The sequence below is a fragment of the Schistosoma haematobium genome, chromosome 7 (assembly GCF_000699445.3).
Source record: "Schistosoma haematobium chromosome 7, whole genome shotgun sequence".
Classification (NCBI taxonomy): Eukaryota; Metazoa; Platyhelminthes; class Trematoda; order Strigeidida; family Schistosomatidae; genus Schistosoma; species Schistosoma haematobium.
This window is the reverse complement of record NC_067202.1, coordinates 5,478,487-5,493,236: the sequence shown is the minus strand read 5'-3', so window position 1 is coordinate 5,493,236 and position 14,750 is coordinate 5,478,487. Positions and strand designations below refer to the sequence as shown.

The window sequence follows — 14,750 nt, the reverse complement described above, 5'->3', positions numbered from 1 at the left end:
CTATTGATTGTTTCCAACAATTTAACATTAAACTGAATATTATTAATCCCAATATGCTTTATTTGAACATCATTTCCTATGAAGTAAGATAGTCAGTAATTAACTAAGTTTTATCTCTTCCTATCACATTGAAACAAAATGTAAAACGACTTGAAATTACTTAACCTCATTTCTTTCTTTCATTTCTTCTTTTATTCATAACAGAACCATTTCTTGGACAAGGGAATAGTTTCCATGGTGTTGGTGGTCGTAATAGTAAACGAGCACAATTACGTTATTCATTACGTTTAATAAGAAGTCTTGTTGAAACGAATGATGAACGTATTATTACGGTAATTTTAAAAAATAAAAACGTTATTTTTAATATTATAACGGTAAAAGTCTATTATAATACAGATGTCCTTGAGTGAACCAATTAGAATCAAGATAACACTTCAAAGATTTTCGCGCGAAATTCAAAGTCGAATGAAAGATAGGTTATATTTTATTATGAATGTGATTAAAAAGATATTTATAAAGGTGGCAACTACTGATACAACAGATAATAAGTATACATAAATTGTTACATTTTGGTTTTCTTTTCAATGAACAAATCATTCTTACCATCTACATTCTGATTCGCTAGTAACCGATTTGAATTTCACAAGGTCACTTATGTTAATCTTCTCGGGATGCGAATAGTAATTACTTCAGTTGTCGGCAAGAGTCTCAGTCTGACCGACAAGTGGACTGAGTCATGTCGGTAGGTGTAGACTACCTGGTTGGGGACCGCGAGATGATAGTAACCGATGGTTAGAGACCCTGACTCTTAGTGTCCTCCCGAATTCTAATCTCCTGAATCCTCCTTGTCTCTTTTTTCTCTTTCCAAATTTATTTCACTGGATTATACTCTTTAAATAACATCTTCAAACCCTAATATTTCCGATTACTGCTTATACTCTTACTACCTCTACCACTACAGGATTTGACTCGACAACTGCATCTCTGGGCTAATGTGGTGTGGCAACTCGAACTGATGTACGTATGTACGAAGTTCTACGTTGTTACTGACTGACTGATTGACAGTCTGACGGAATTAGGTGGATTGTTGGTAATACGATATATTATTGTGAAAGATTGCTCCATGTTGGCTGTATGTCCCGTTTTAATTAAATGAGCTAAAATGAAGCCGTTAACAGTTTTAACTTTTAATGCAGGTGAACTACAATTAATGTTTTCCACACATCCAATGATCACTCCAAGGTTGAAAGATAAATTGCCCCGACTAACCACTTCGATTTGTATTTAAACATCATGTTATATTTCATTATTTCATAAATTTTATGTGGATTGAAATAACTGTTGTCATGAAATAATCTCGACCACTATGGCTGATGGCTAAGACGACTTTTTATTCGGGTTTGAAATTTTTTATTATAGTTCACAGATATGATGGGATCACCGGGTACGTAATAGTGAGGTTAGATGCAGGCAGTTAGGGAACGATGGTAAATCAGTTAGTGAGGTTATGAATCTATATAGGCTAAGATGGTTGGGCCACGTATCATGCATGCCCAATCATCGATTACCACGACGCTCAATGCTAACTAGTGTTGGGGTTGGTTGAAAGAAAGTTGGGGGCGGCCAAACCAAAAAATGGCTTCAGTGCTTGAAGTCACTAACTTCTAGTCCTAGCCATGTTGGTAGATACAAACGACGTGGTTGGGGTCCGTGTGTCTATCGTATTCAATAGCTGGAGACTCGGTGGTTCAGAGTCGGACACAATGTAGTAGGTGTATACACTCACTGTCTTCCCTTAAACCGTAAGATTAAAATTGCTTTACATATTTCTCTCTACGAACTAATTCTTTCTTCCCGTAATATATCTTTATACACAATCTTTCCTTTATATATTACTACCACTGAAGTAACTTCTATAAATTTGGTGTTCATCTTGTTGTGCTAATGAGGCGTTGCAACTTGGACCGACGCATATATGTGCCTAGTCCTACGTTGTAGCTGACTGACAGATATGACTTAAATTTACACTCAATATGCTGATAACAAATCTTAGTTTGACTGCCTCTAATTTTCATTTAACTTACTCTTACATCTAATATCACTGTCTGTCGAAGTATGCCAGTAATGAAATTAACATAAGATATACGCCAACCAATCCAGTCTAATAAAGATTCACTGTGTTGTTGACTAATTTTAGTTGCCATGGTGCTCTTCTCATAAAAAAAATTTGATCGAAAGTATACTACTTCAGGAGTTTTGTGGAGATTTTAGAAAGTTCAATAGTTGAAATCATGAGTCAATGGAATCTAGACCACCATGGAAAACCTGGAGACATTGGACGACCGTTTCGTCCTAGTATGGGTTCGAATCTCGATGGGGGGAGGGCGGGATCGTAGATGCTCACTACTAAGGAGTCTCATACTGAGACAAAACGACCGTCCAGTGCTTCCAGGCATACTACTTCTTTTCAAGATCTTTTTTGTATGTTTCTTTTTATCTCTTTTTTGTTGAAAAAAAACAAACAAACAAACAGGATTTTGTCTGTCAAGGTTTAATTCAATTCCTTATACCATTAATTTGTCCAATATCATCAAGAGTAAAATTAGAACGATCACATGATGAATTATTCAAATTTGGCAATTTATTGTTCACTGAAAAACATTCTGTCAAAGAAAATAATTCACAAACCATCTATTCAGACTATCAACAATATTTAAAACAAACAAAAGAGATTATGGAAGAGGATAATGTAGGATTAGAAATGCAATGTGATATATTACTTATATTGTCAAAACTATGCGGTACAGCACCTGAAAGGTAGTTTATTTGTAAATATTGTATCATTGAATGCTTCTAATTTTTTAAAAAAAGTAAACACGAGCCAGATCTTGGTGTTGTACTTCAAGAAATTTGAAAATCCATTAAGTGTTGAATCAGTTATCTGAAGGTTAAAAAGGTCACTGTAGGACTTAGTGATCCTGAATTCGGATCCTTGTGATGATGTTATGAGTTCGCAATGATAAATAGTCGAATCAGCTGTCCAATGTTTCTGAGTTTTGATTGGTTGCTCAGTTACAGTCAATACGTCAAATAAACTCGATAGAATTGAACAATCTTCAAAAAGGCTTCCATCTATTAACCATATTTTTTTAAGTCCACTGACAGCTAACATTTTATATAGGCGAAACTAAATATATTAATAGTTTCTCACCTATTTACTAGTATTAAACATATTAAATTCTGTATTGTTTTCTGTTTAAGAATCCCAAGATAGGTGACAAAGTTCAATAGTAGAAGTAGAAGAAATTTTATTTTGTACTTAGCATGAGGTTTGTTTATGAACAAGGTAATCTCCATTGTTGTTAGGAGTACATGAGCAGTTGTCACTCCCAGATTGTCCACACCAACAGAAGAAATTAACTGAACAAGAAACTGTATCAAAAGTGATTTTGACGTCCTAGAAGTATAACCGTAGAGTTTAAGGGATAACCACGTGGTCCCCAACACAAACGATCTTTCAATAAGTAGGTTCATAGATGTATTAGATTATATTTTCAACCCCTTAAAACCAGGAAAAGAAACTTTTATGGAGTGAAGGGAATTGTATTATTTTTACGGTTAATATTTTCCTATCCTTTGATTTCGTTATTGGGATCCAATATCGGGACAACTATTGGTTTTTTTCAGAAAAATATCTTACTGCTACTACACTACTGTACATCTAACAACATTTCTTTATCATTGGATCTTTGGTTTGTCGCTTTTATTATTACCATCCTCCGACTGATCTAAAGGAAAGAGTATTTCAGCCACGGTCAAGTATTATAACCATAAAAAAACCCGTTTGTATTGATTGATGAAATCTTCTCATTGATGTTTAAGATTGTGACCAATCAATCTCGTTTAGAATATGCACAGACAGCCTCGGTATTACGATTAAGACACAAGCATTCTATAAATAGGGATGGATGGTGGCAAGCAGTGGAATACAGGATGTGCGTTTCGGGCTATTTGTGACTCGTCAGATGCGTGTACCTGCACTCAAGTTGATGTCTGACCAGAAGCTCGAACAGAATACTTTTCGTTTGAAACACCGTCTCGTTAATCACTTAGCCATTGAACCTAGTTGAACCCGTACTGGTGAAATCGGAAAAATTTTAATTTATTTATACTTGTTATTTGAATATTTGAGAAGCATCTTCGATGAACAAGGAGGATCAGATGCAGACGTAAAAGCGAGGATTGGTAAAGCAAGGGCCGCATTCCTACAACTGAAGAGCGTATGGAACTCAAAACAAGTGTCAACCAATATCAAAGTCAGAATCTTCAATACAAACGTCAAAACAGTTCTACTGTACCTTAAACTTAAAGAACTACTACAACCATCATCAAAAAGGTACAAGTATTTATAAACAATTGTCTACGTAAGATACTGAATGTCCGTTGACCGGACACCCTCAGTAACAGCTTACTGTGAAAAAGAATAAACCAGCTTCCAGCTGATGACAAAATTAGGAAAACACAATGGAAATGGACCAGACATACATTAGGCAAATCATCAAACTGCATCACGAGGCACGTCCTAACTTGGAATCGTGAAGGGAAGCGGAAAAGTGGAAGGCTAAAGAACACATTACGTCGGGAAATAGAAGCAGATATGAAAAGGATGGATAACAACTGGAGAGAGCTGGAAAGGATTGCCCATGACAGGGTTGGATGGAGAATGCTGGTGAGCGGCGTATGCTCCTCCACAAGGAGTAACAGATGTAAGTAAGTAAGTATTTGAATATTGTTACGAATGTTTCGGGACTAGAATCGATCAGTTACCTTTTCCATATATTTAAATTCTGCGGGGATTCTCTTGACATCCAACTTATCAATTTTATATGGAACGAAACGCAGATCCTGGATCATACTACTAGCCACTATTTATCGCTGCTTATACAAGAACTATTTCATCAGAAACAAAAAAAACACCACTCGGTATTATTTACTTGAATCTTCTCATTGATATTTAGAAATGCAATTGATCAGTCTCTTATTTGCATATGTGCATACTGTGCGTAGTGTCTGAATATAACCTTAATTCACAAACATTATCATCAAAAATGGATAATGAAATCCAGGACACGCGCGTTTCGCCCTACTTGGGACTTGTCAACTGGATGTGTCTGCATCTCAAAATTGATGTTCACTTTAGGACTTCAAACCAGTACCGTTTCTCATCAGACACCATCACGTTATCCACATAGCAACTGAGTTCTGACATATATATATATATATTGTTTTCTTTTGTTTGTTCCCATATAGAAAACAAATGATTGGTATAGATGGTATTCATTCAATTATTAAATTATTAAAACAATTAATAAAACGTTTTACATTAATTAAATCTAATCAATATCGTTTATTAATTCAATTGAATGAAAAACCATTAACAAATCATCAATTCATTATATTACATAATAAACCATTAATTCAATTAACTAATGCATTAATTGAATCAATATGGTGTTGTATAATTGGTTCAAATCTATGTGAAGATTATTTTCTAATGAATAATGGTGCTATATATTTACTTAATCTATTAGAGGTAATTCAATATTAATTAATTTTTTAATATATGTAATATTAGAAGGGGTATTGTGGATATTCTAGTAATTTCAGTGGTTGAGATGATAAGTCATCAGTTGAAGCTCGCGAGGGGACGAGATTGTGGATGAGCACTGCTGAGTAGTCCGACAATAAGACGAAATGGTTGTCCAGTGCTTCCAGGTTTTCCATGGTGGTCTAGCTTTAATTGACTCATGATCTCAACCACTGAAATTACTATAATATCCACAAAACCCCTTCTGATATTAATGAACATATGCTCACTAGTGATTGTCTCCAAGAGTTATTTCCTAGAGTTCTAATGGGAAATAGTGACCTGTGGAATTCAACCAGGTCAGTTGTGAGATAGTAACTCACTGATGACAATGGTGGATGTGTCGCTCAATTTCATGTATTGGTTGAAGCTAGAAATTAACACCATTAGATGACGTCTCATCGGTGTAGATGTTAAGCACTCGAGAGCGAAACCAATAGGTCCTGGGTTCGGATCTCTCCACGGGCAAGATCGTGGATACGCACTGCTGAGTAGTTCCACAATAAGACGAAAAGGCTGTCGAGGGCTTCCAGGTTTTCCATAATGGTCTAGCTTCAACTGACTCATGATCCTAACCGTTGAGATATTGAATTTTGTTTATCAATGTACTATTAATATTTTACATATTGAAGGTAATTACTTACTTACTCACGTCTGTTACCTCTTGTGATGGAGGATAGACTGCCCACTAGCATTTTATATCCACCACTTCTTATCTTAGGTAAATGTTTCCAGTTGCTATTGATCTTTTTTTATATCTTCTTTCAGTTCTCGATGTAGTATGTATTTTGACCTTTCTATTTGTCTGTTTCCTTTCATGATTCTAAGTTAAGACATGCTTCGTGATGCAATTTGATGATTCCTGTAATCTATGTCTTATTCATTTTCTCTTCAGATGGAAGGTGATTTGTTCACTCCCACAACAAGCTGTTGTTGATGATATCCGATAAATAGATAATGAGTATCCTGACTAGACGATTGTTTTGAGATACTTGTACGTTTTGATGATTGTTATAGTAGTTCTGCAAGTTTTAGTTACATACAATAGAACTATTTTTATGTCATCTTGTAGCACTTTTAGGGTTACTGCCGGTCCCAAGATCCAGTATAAGACGAGCGTTGGACATAGGGTCACAAACGCCATCCTATAGAAAACAACCTTACTAAAAATACGAAGAATAGAATAAACTATGTTGAAGATAATCGAACATACATACACCATATAAACTTCACATATGTCATATCTTGGTGATAAGTATAAACTAATATCTGGAAATATGGTTTCAAGACAACCTTCATATTTTATTAAACCACCGTTAGCTTTAATTATTTAGCATAAGTTTTCAAGCATTTTAACTTCACTGATAGAATTTGATTATCTATCAAAGAAAAATACTATTGAACATATGGTGGCATCAACAGAGGAGTTATAGAGGTGTAGAGGCTTGTCTTAAAAAATCGGTCGTAAATGTTTACACTGAATAAGTGAACAGTGATGAGTAATAAAATCCAGGACATGAGTCATTTTATTCTGTTTGGGAATCGTCAGCTAGTTATACCTGATCTCAGGGTGACTATGTCAATCGAAATATTAATAATGGGATAGTCTAAAGTAGGACAGACTAAATTAAGATTCACCCCCGTTGCTCAAGATAGGTAGTTATCTCGATTCAGCAGCTAAGTGTATAGTACGCTGGTATTTGAAGGGAATGGTAATGGGTTTGAATCACAGAGTGAACGTCAGCTGAGATCCAGGTACATCTAGCTGACAAATCCTCAGTAGAACAAAACAACACGCGTTCTGGATCGTACTATTCACCGCACTCCATCTATTCTATGACTAACTGAACAGATGACATTTGATGATATTAAAAAGTGGAATATGTAAATTTCATAGTATTCTAGGGAAAGCCTATACATAGTTTACTCACTCCTTCATTGAATATATAGGTTTTCCCTGGGAAAATAAGTGGAGAAACATTGTCTTTTCGCTCTTTAAATACCAATGATCATCCTTATTTCTAATCTCCATAATCTATAAGCATCAGAAAGTATCATACATTAATATTCAAGTTTGATGCACATGAATCATGATTACATAAAAACATAACACTTTCCCATTGGAGATTTGTATGATTTCATTGACTGTATCTGATGAACGCATGTACTTAGGCGCTTTCATCACACGTCTCTAACCTATTGAGAATCTAATTATTGAGAAATTCAATACAGACCATTATCCATTCCATGTTTTCTTGCTTTTCTGCTCTCTTTAAAGAAGCAATAGACTATTACATTAGGATTCATATATCAAATATATTTCGAAATAAAAAGATTTGACGTGGGTACACTGGTGATGGTAAATATTTACAGATGAATAGGTAGTAATCAGAAATGAACTAAAGGACAAGTGTATTTCATTGGCTAAGAAGTGGATCAATTTCCTAAGGATAGACTGGAATATATATGAATGAGTATTTGTGCATTTTATTCGGTAACCCGATACACTTTCTCACCCACTCTTGTTCTCACTCAATTAGTCGATTAGACGGTTAGCTCGTAGCACGCCGTGTAACAGTATCAGATTTTGAACACCGCCCGTCACGATAGTGCGTAATCATTTCACTCTTGTCATCAATGAGTAACTGCTTCACACTCCATATATTTTAAATCCACCAACCCCAACGTCTCACTAAAACTTCGGGGATAGCTTCTCGAAATTAGTCACTGGTGAACACATAATTAATATTTCTGTTGATTCTATCAAGGCATTCAACTGCACGATTGAGATACTCATGAAACCGAGGAGCAAAATAACTTTTGATCTAAAGAACGATTTTATTATTATAAAATATATGTAAATTGGTTACAAACCTAAACTCGTGATGTATCTTGAACGATTAAAGCGTCCATATGTCCGGAAATAGAAAGACTTCGTGTAGTGATTACACAAGCATTCATTACAACATACAATAGCGTATATATCTTAAGTCAATAATGACTATCAACAATGAAAATGGGAACTAAGAATAGCTATTACAATAATTCAGATAGTTTAATTACAATCATAAATACAGTGAATATTACGAGCTTATGTAAATACTTTGAAATATTACAAAACAAATAAACGTATGTCATAAGGTACGTTCATAAATTATTGGAAATGTAACTGGTTACCGTATGTCAACAAGGAGTATAAACCAATACACAAAAGTGAGTAAAAATAAAGACTGTAAACAAACATAACAATTCCTATGAGCAATCTATGATAGTTGTCGAATTCCGTTATTTACATCATGGAATGATCTTAGACTAAGCATTCATCTTCAAACCTGAAGTTGATGAGTTTGATCCACAGCATGGTTGTGGATTCTTACTCCTGAACAGTCCTATACTCATATGAAACAGCTATTCATTGTATCCTAGTTTTTATTGATTGTCTAACACTAGTTAGTGATGTGAAAAACAAGATCGAAAATTTCCATAAACCCTCTCTATCTATTTTTATTGAATGTGCTATTCAGTTTTACAAGAAAGCTACCATTTGTATATGAGTCTTTCTGATTGTAAGTTCGGATAAATAGGAACCTTCATTATTGGTTTATCCTTTAACTAAATGACAGTGGTATAGTTGATATATAATACATGTTTTTAGAATAAATAGAAATACGTAGTATGTCAAAAACATGTCAAAATTATTTATTGGGAAATGTAACTGACACGATTGAGGTAATAATCACAAAGCGTTCAAATTCGATCTTGAGAGAGCTACTAATCTATAACCCAGATAGCTCAGTGTCAAATATCTCAGATTGTGAAACTAGGTGGTGTTTCATTGAATTCGCTAGGGGACACAAGTTCTTTCGAAGTCACAGGTACACCTTATTGTTGACATATATCTAGCACGAAACCTTGATCAATCCATTTTTCTTATCGATTATCATCAACCAACTAATATCTTCACATTGCAAGCTGGTCAGTAGATTTCAATGAACACTGAAAAGGTTATCATAAAACATGACATTAATCACTACTCATTGATTATTCAACTGTAGATCATCATATTTTGACCATTTACAGAACAAGGATTTGATCCAATGTCATCCAAGTTAATCCCTTGATGTTTAAATTTAAAACAAAACTTCTGAAATAATCCGATTACTATGTTTATTCTACTTTTATTTTATTCCTTTAAAAGTGGTACCCACTTGAATCAATCAATTATCTCTTAGGTTGTTTGGTAGATTTAACAGAGAATCCTAAATGTTTACCATATCTATCTTGTTGGTCTGGAATTCGTTCATTAAATGATAATGATGATTATGATGAAGAGAATAATTTTATATTGAATAATAGAAATTCAATTAAACAACAATTAAATCATTTAGAATTAACAACTTCCCTATTGATGAAATCACCTGATCCTGTTGTTTCAACTAGATTGCATAAAATTATTTTAAACACTAACAAACATACTACTGATCATCATCATAGCAATAATATTCATAGTAATCAGGTTCATTTAAACATGGCAAATGAAAAAGGAGTCGATTCAAATGAGATTTTCAATCAAGATTCTATAAATCCTTGTGAAATAGAAGAAGTTAATAATAATAATGATGATGATGATGACAAAGAAGAATCTATCAATATTTGGTTAAATGGACCTAGTTTAGCACAATTACTCTGTTATATTTGGAGATGGGAAGAGAAAAGATTGATAAAACAAAAACAATTTGGTAAGTGGAAAGTAAGAAAATCTATATTATTATTCAATGTATAATAAAGTATCATTGCCAAACTAATATGCTATTCATACTTATATACCATAAGATTTAAGTGATATGACGTAACAATGTCAACATTCGAGAACCATAGAAAACTGAACAAAACTTAAACCTCAATGGGAAGATACAAGCAAAACAATACCAAGTGAATTCAAATTCACTCCATTGCACAAGCAAGTGGCTATTAGGACTCAGTAGCTAAGTGGATAACGCGATGGCATTTGAAGCGAATGGTACTGGGTTCGAGTCCCAGAGTGAACATCAACTCTCTGAGATGCAGGTACATCCAGCTGACGAGTCCAAAATGGGACGAAACGCGCGTCCTGGATTCCACTGCTAGCCACTATCCATGATTGCTTACAAATAGCTAGTGAATTAAGGTAATATCAAGGCCTACGCACAGTATGCACATATGTCAATAACAGACTGATCAATCGCAGTCTTAAACCTCAATGGGAAGATACAAGCCAAACAATATCAAGTGAAAACAATTCAATTCACATTACAGTCACATCAATGATTATCCCTAGTAATGTAAAACTATAATCAGCGAGTTTACTTATTGTTATCTTTAGCATAGTGTTTATAACTTTGAATAAACTGTTATACCTGGTATCTGTACATCAAGTGATTGTAACGTTGAATTCTTAGTTGATTTCTATGAAACAGAGAGAAAGAGAGAGAGCAAGGGAGAGCGCGCAGTTGATGATCTAATTAAAATGATGAAAGACAACTATTGATTGATATATTGAAAAAAATTGTTTCATTACAGTTACCAAAATGTATTCATCTAGTTACGTTATAATAGTAACCATTTTTTGAAAAAAATGGTAAGATTAGTTTCTAAGCAAACATATTATGAAAGTTTACAAATGAATCGATTAGCATTAAGAAGGACTTCACATATATGAGACACTAATTACTAAACACTAATCAATAAAATGTAAATATATCTTATTCCTACATGAGGTCGATTGCAACTAAAATAGCTCAGTGATAATGTCACTGAATGTGAATTTAAATGACAAGGGATTAAATATGCCAGAGTGCATTATTCACCTCAACATTACTGTTTCAGAAAGAGGGTTTTGTGGAGATTGTAATAATTTAATAGTTGAATACATGAGTCAGTTAAAGCTTGATCACCACAGGAAACCTGGAAGCATTGGACTACTGTTTTGTTCTAGTATAGGACTCCTCAATAGTGCTCATCCACGAGAAGTCCCACACTAGGTCTAAACGGTCGTCTAGTGCTTCTAAGTTTTCTTTAGTAGTCTAGCTTCAATCGATTCATGAATTCAATTGCTAAATTATTACTATTTCATGTTTTTACGGGTGTAAACTAGCACGAAACTTTAATCAACCAGTGTTTCCTATTGACTGCCTCCAACTAACGACTTGTCGTTTTACTACCATTACCATTTGGTGAAGATGCTGACAAAATGCAGTATTCTGACCACTATAAGCAACAATGCAAGCATGTTCAGGATGTGATTCTCTCTCTCTCGAAATGCAAGATATCTCTTCAGGATTGGGTTGCATCGACACCCGAAATAATGATGGGGAGTGAAGTAGTTGTGCGTGTCGACTGCTTCACTGATCTTGGGAGTTTCATCAGTCCTTGTGGTCTGGTATGTGACGAAATCTCAGCGCGGATACAAAAGGCTCGACTAGCTATTGCCAACGTGCATCACTCATGGCGTAGGCGAAATATCTGTCTACTAGCCAAAGGACGTGTTTACTGTCCAGCAGTTCGTTCCGTCCTATTTTATGGCTGTGAAACATGGCCGGTTAAATAAGTATTCAATCATAGGTGTCTTCGAAGCATTGCTTGTACAGTCTGAGACCACTGGACAAATAACGCAGTTGTTAAGAAACGGGTTCTAGGTAAGGATGGCAAATCAATTGATGAAATAGTGAAACTTCATCAGTTGAGATGGCTGGGAAGCAAGGGGCGGCCAGATCAAAACATGGCATAAATCCATGAAGTCAGTGACAAGTGGTCTGAGCCATCTCGGTAGGTGTAAACTACTTTGTTGGGATGCGCGAGATGATAGCAACCGATGGTTAGAGACTTTAAATGACATGGCTCGAAATCGTTTGCAATGGCGTAGGTGCATCCACTCTTTGTGTTCTCCCAAATTCTAATCTCGTGAATCCTCCTTGTCTCTTTTTTTCTCTTTCCAAATTTATTTCAATGGATTATACTCCTTGAATAGCATCTTCAAACTCTAATTTCTTCCATTACTGCTTATACTTTTACTCTATCTACCACTATGGGATTTGAATCGACAATTGTATCTCTGTGCTAATGTGGTGTGGCAACTCAAACTGATGTAGGTACGTACGAAGTTTTACGTTGTTGTTACTGACTGACTGACCAAAGAAAAAATATCGCTTTAAATAAACCACAATAAATTATTGATCCATATTTGATAAATAATGAAATCATACGATAATATGATCCACAACTTGATACAATCATTTAATAGTACTATGGTACCATTCACTGTAATTAACTTTAGTTGATTAAGCTAGAAACTTGTTAAATACATGTGAATCTGGCATACCCCATATTCAACTTGGACCGATGCATATATGTGCCTGGTCCTACGTTGTAGCTGACCGACTGACTGACTGACTCAACTGATATTTTATCATTCCGATCAATCTAATTTTTTTTTATCTCTACAAAATAAAATTTAGGTACAGATAATGTAAACTATCTTTCTGAGACATCAGCGACTAAACAAAACACCAGCCTTCAAATGAATATATACGCTTTGTTTTTACGACTTGGTTTTAATAATCAAGAGAATCTTACATTTAAAGATCAGATTACATTGAAAAAAATAGAATCATATTTTGATTTAAAGGTAAGGAAAACTAATAACCTCATGTTGTTGTTTATTTATGAATATTATTGTGATAAACTTAATGGATAGACGTTAGTAGTGGAATCTAGGATACATGTTTTGTCATTATTAGGGACTCTTCAGCCTGATCTACTTGCACCCTAGTATCATTATTTGCGTCGGGACTCGAACCAAGTACGTTTTGTTCCAATGTTTTAACACGCTATCCACTTCATAACTGAGTTCACTTAGTAACAAGGTGGGTTTTATTTGGTTTATATTCGTTACTTGAATATCGCGTTTGTCGTTTTTAGCTATATTTGATTTCCAGTCTCAGCTTGAATATCAGCACTGGGTTACAGGTACATCCAACTGAAGAGTACCGGACAGAACGAACTCGAATCCTGGATTCCACTACTAGCCATCATCCATCTTTGCTTAAAATGCTTGTAATTTAATGATAATATCGGGGTTATCTGCACAAGATTCATAAATTCCAAAACAGACTAATCAATAGCAGTACATAACATCAAAGTAAAAAACCCAAACAATCAATACAAATGTACTATACTTCATTTTTAATGAGTGACATCGTCTTAAGAATCACTAAAATCTATGAAAACCTTTGTAATCGTTTCAACTCCACCAGTAAAACCTCTCGACAATACACATCACCCACTTCAATAACCAGTAAACCGTAGACTTTCAGATAGGTGAGTTAATATTTCCAATTTCAGCCAAATCTACACATAATACGATCATCACTTTTCATAAATGATGACTATCTCATCTATGAAACTCTTCAATTAACAGTTAAAGATGATAATGTAGTGAATGGATACAGAAATGGGGGACAACCAAATGTATTTTAATACAACATTACAGAATATATTGGTAATATCTGATCAACATACAGTAAATACTTCATTGAAAAATATCTATTATTTGTCTCAGATTTGGTTGTTCCTTCATTTTCATTATCAATCATTCTCTGTTCTCGTTCTCTTCTCTTCAATTTTCTCAATCATCTAACGCCAGGCATTCCAATTTCGATTGGTGATACATACTACTTATATCTATCGACATCAGTAGCACACATCACAATAATACTTACATGAAAGCATACCCCAGTTAAACATAAATTTATGCAATATAAATAACGAGTAGATTTCTGATATTAAATAGTAACAAGCAAATGACATACCAATTCATTGAATTTCACTAAGATGTATTGTTAGAATATACAATAGAAAAGAAATTTTGAAAGAATAGTTTCATAACAGATGAATCCTGAGTGAATGTAAGACACGAAAGAGGAAAAATTATATTTCAATAAACTCCAAGATTGATGTTTACGTAAAATTCAACATTTTGATCGACAGTCTGATCCACGTTTGGACCTTCATCAGCTCTCCCTATCTAAATACTCTCACATGGCCACGTGCATACAACCACTTCCAG

General features: G+C 34.5%; 1 protein-coding gene across 1 annotated transcript in view; it reads left to right on the top strand.

The window, feature by feature from the left end:
* The window catches only part of MS3_00009482 (uncharacterized protein), a 34,469-nt gene that overhangs the window by 14,821 nt on the left and 4,898 nt on the right, over positions 1-14,750 (top strand). The window contains exons 12-16 of the mRNA XM_051217861.1: positions 205-332; positions 2,534-2,817; positions 5,311-5,593; positions 9,846-10,386; positions 13,141-13,310. Of these exons, the coding sequence (XP_051064289.1) occupies positions 205-332; positions 2,534-2,817; positions 5,311-5,593; positions 9,846-10,386; positions 13,141-13,310 (1,406 nt within the window). The remainder of the gene's footprint in view (positions 1-204; positions 333-2,533; positions 2,818-5,310; positions 5,594-9,845; positions 10,387-13,140; positions 13,311-14,750) is intronic.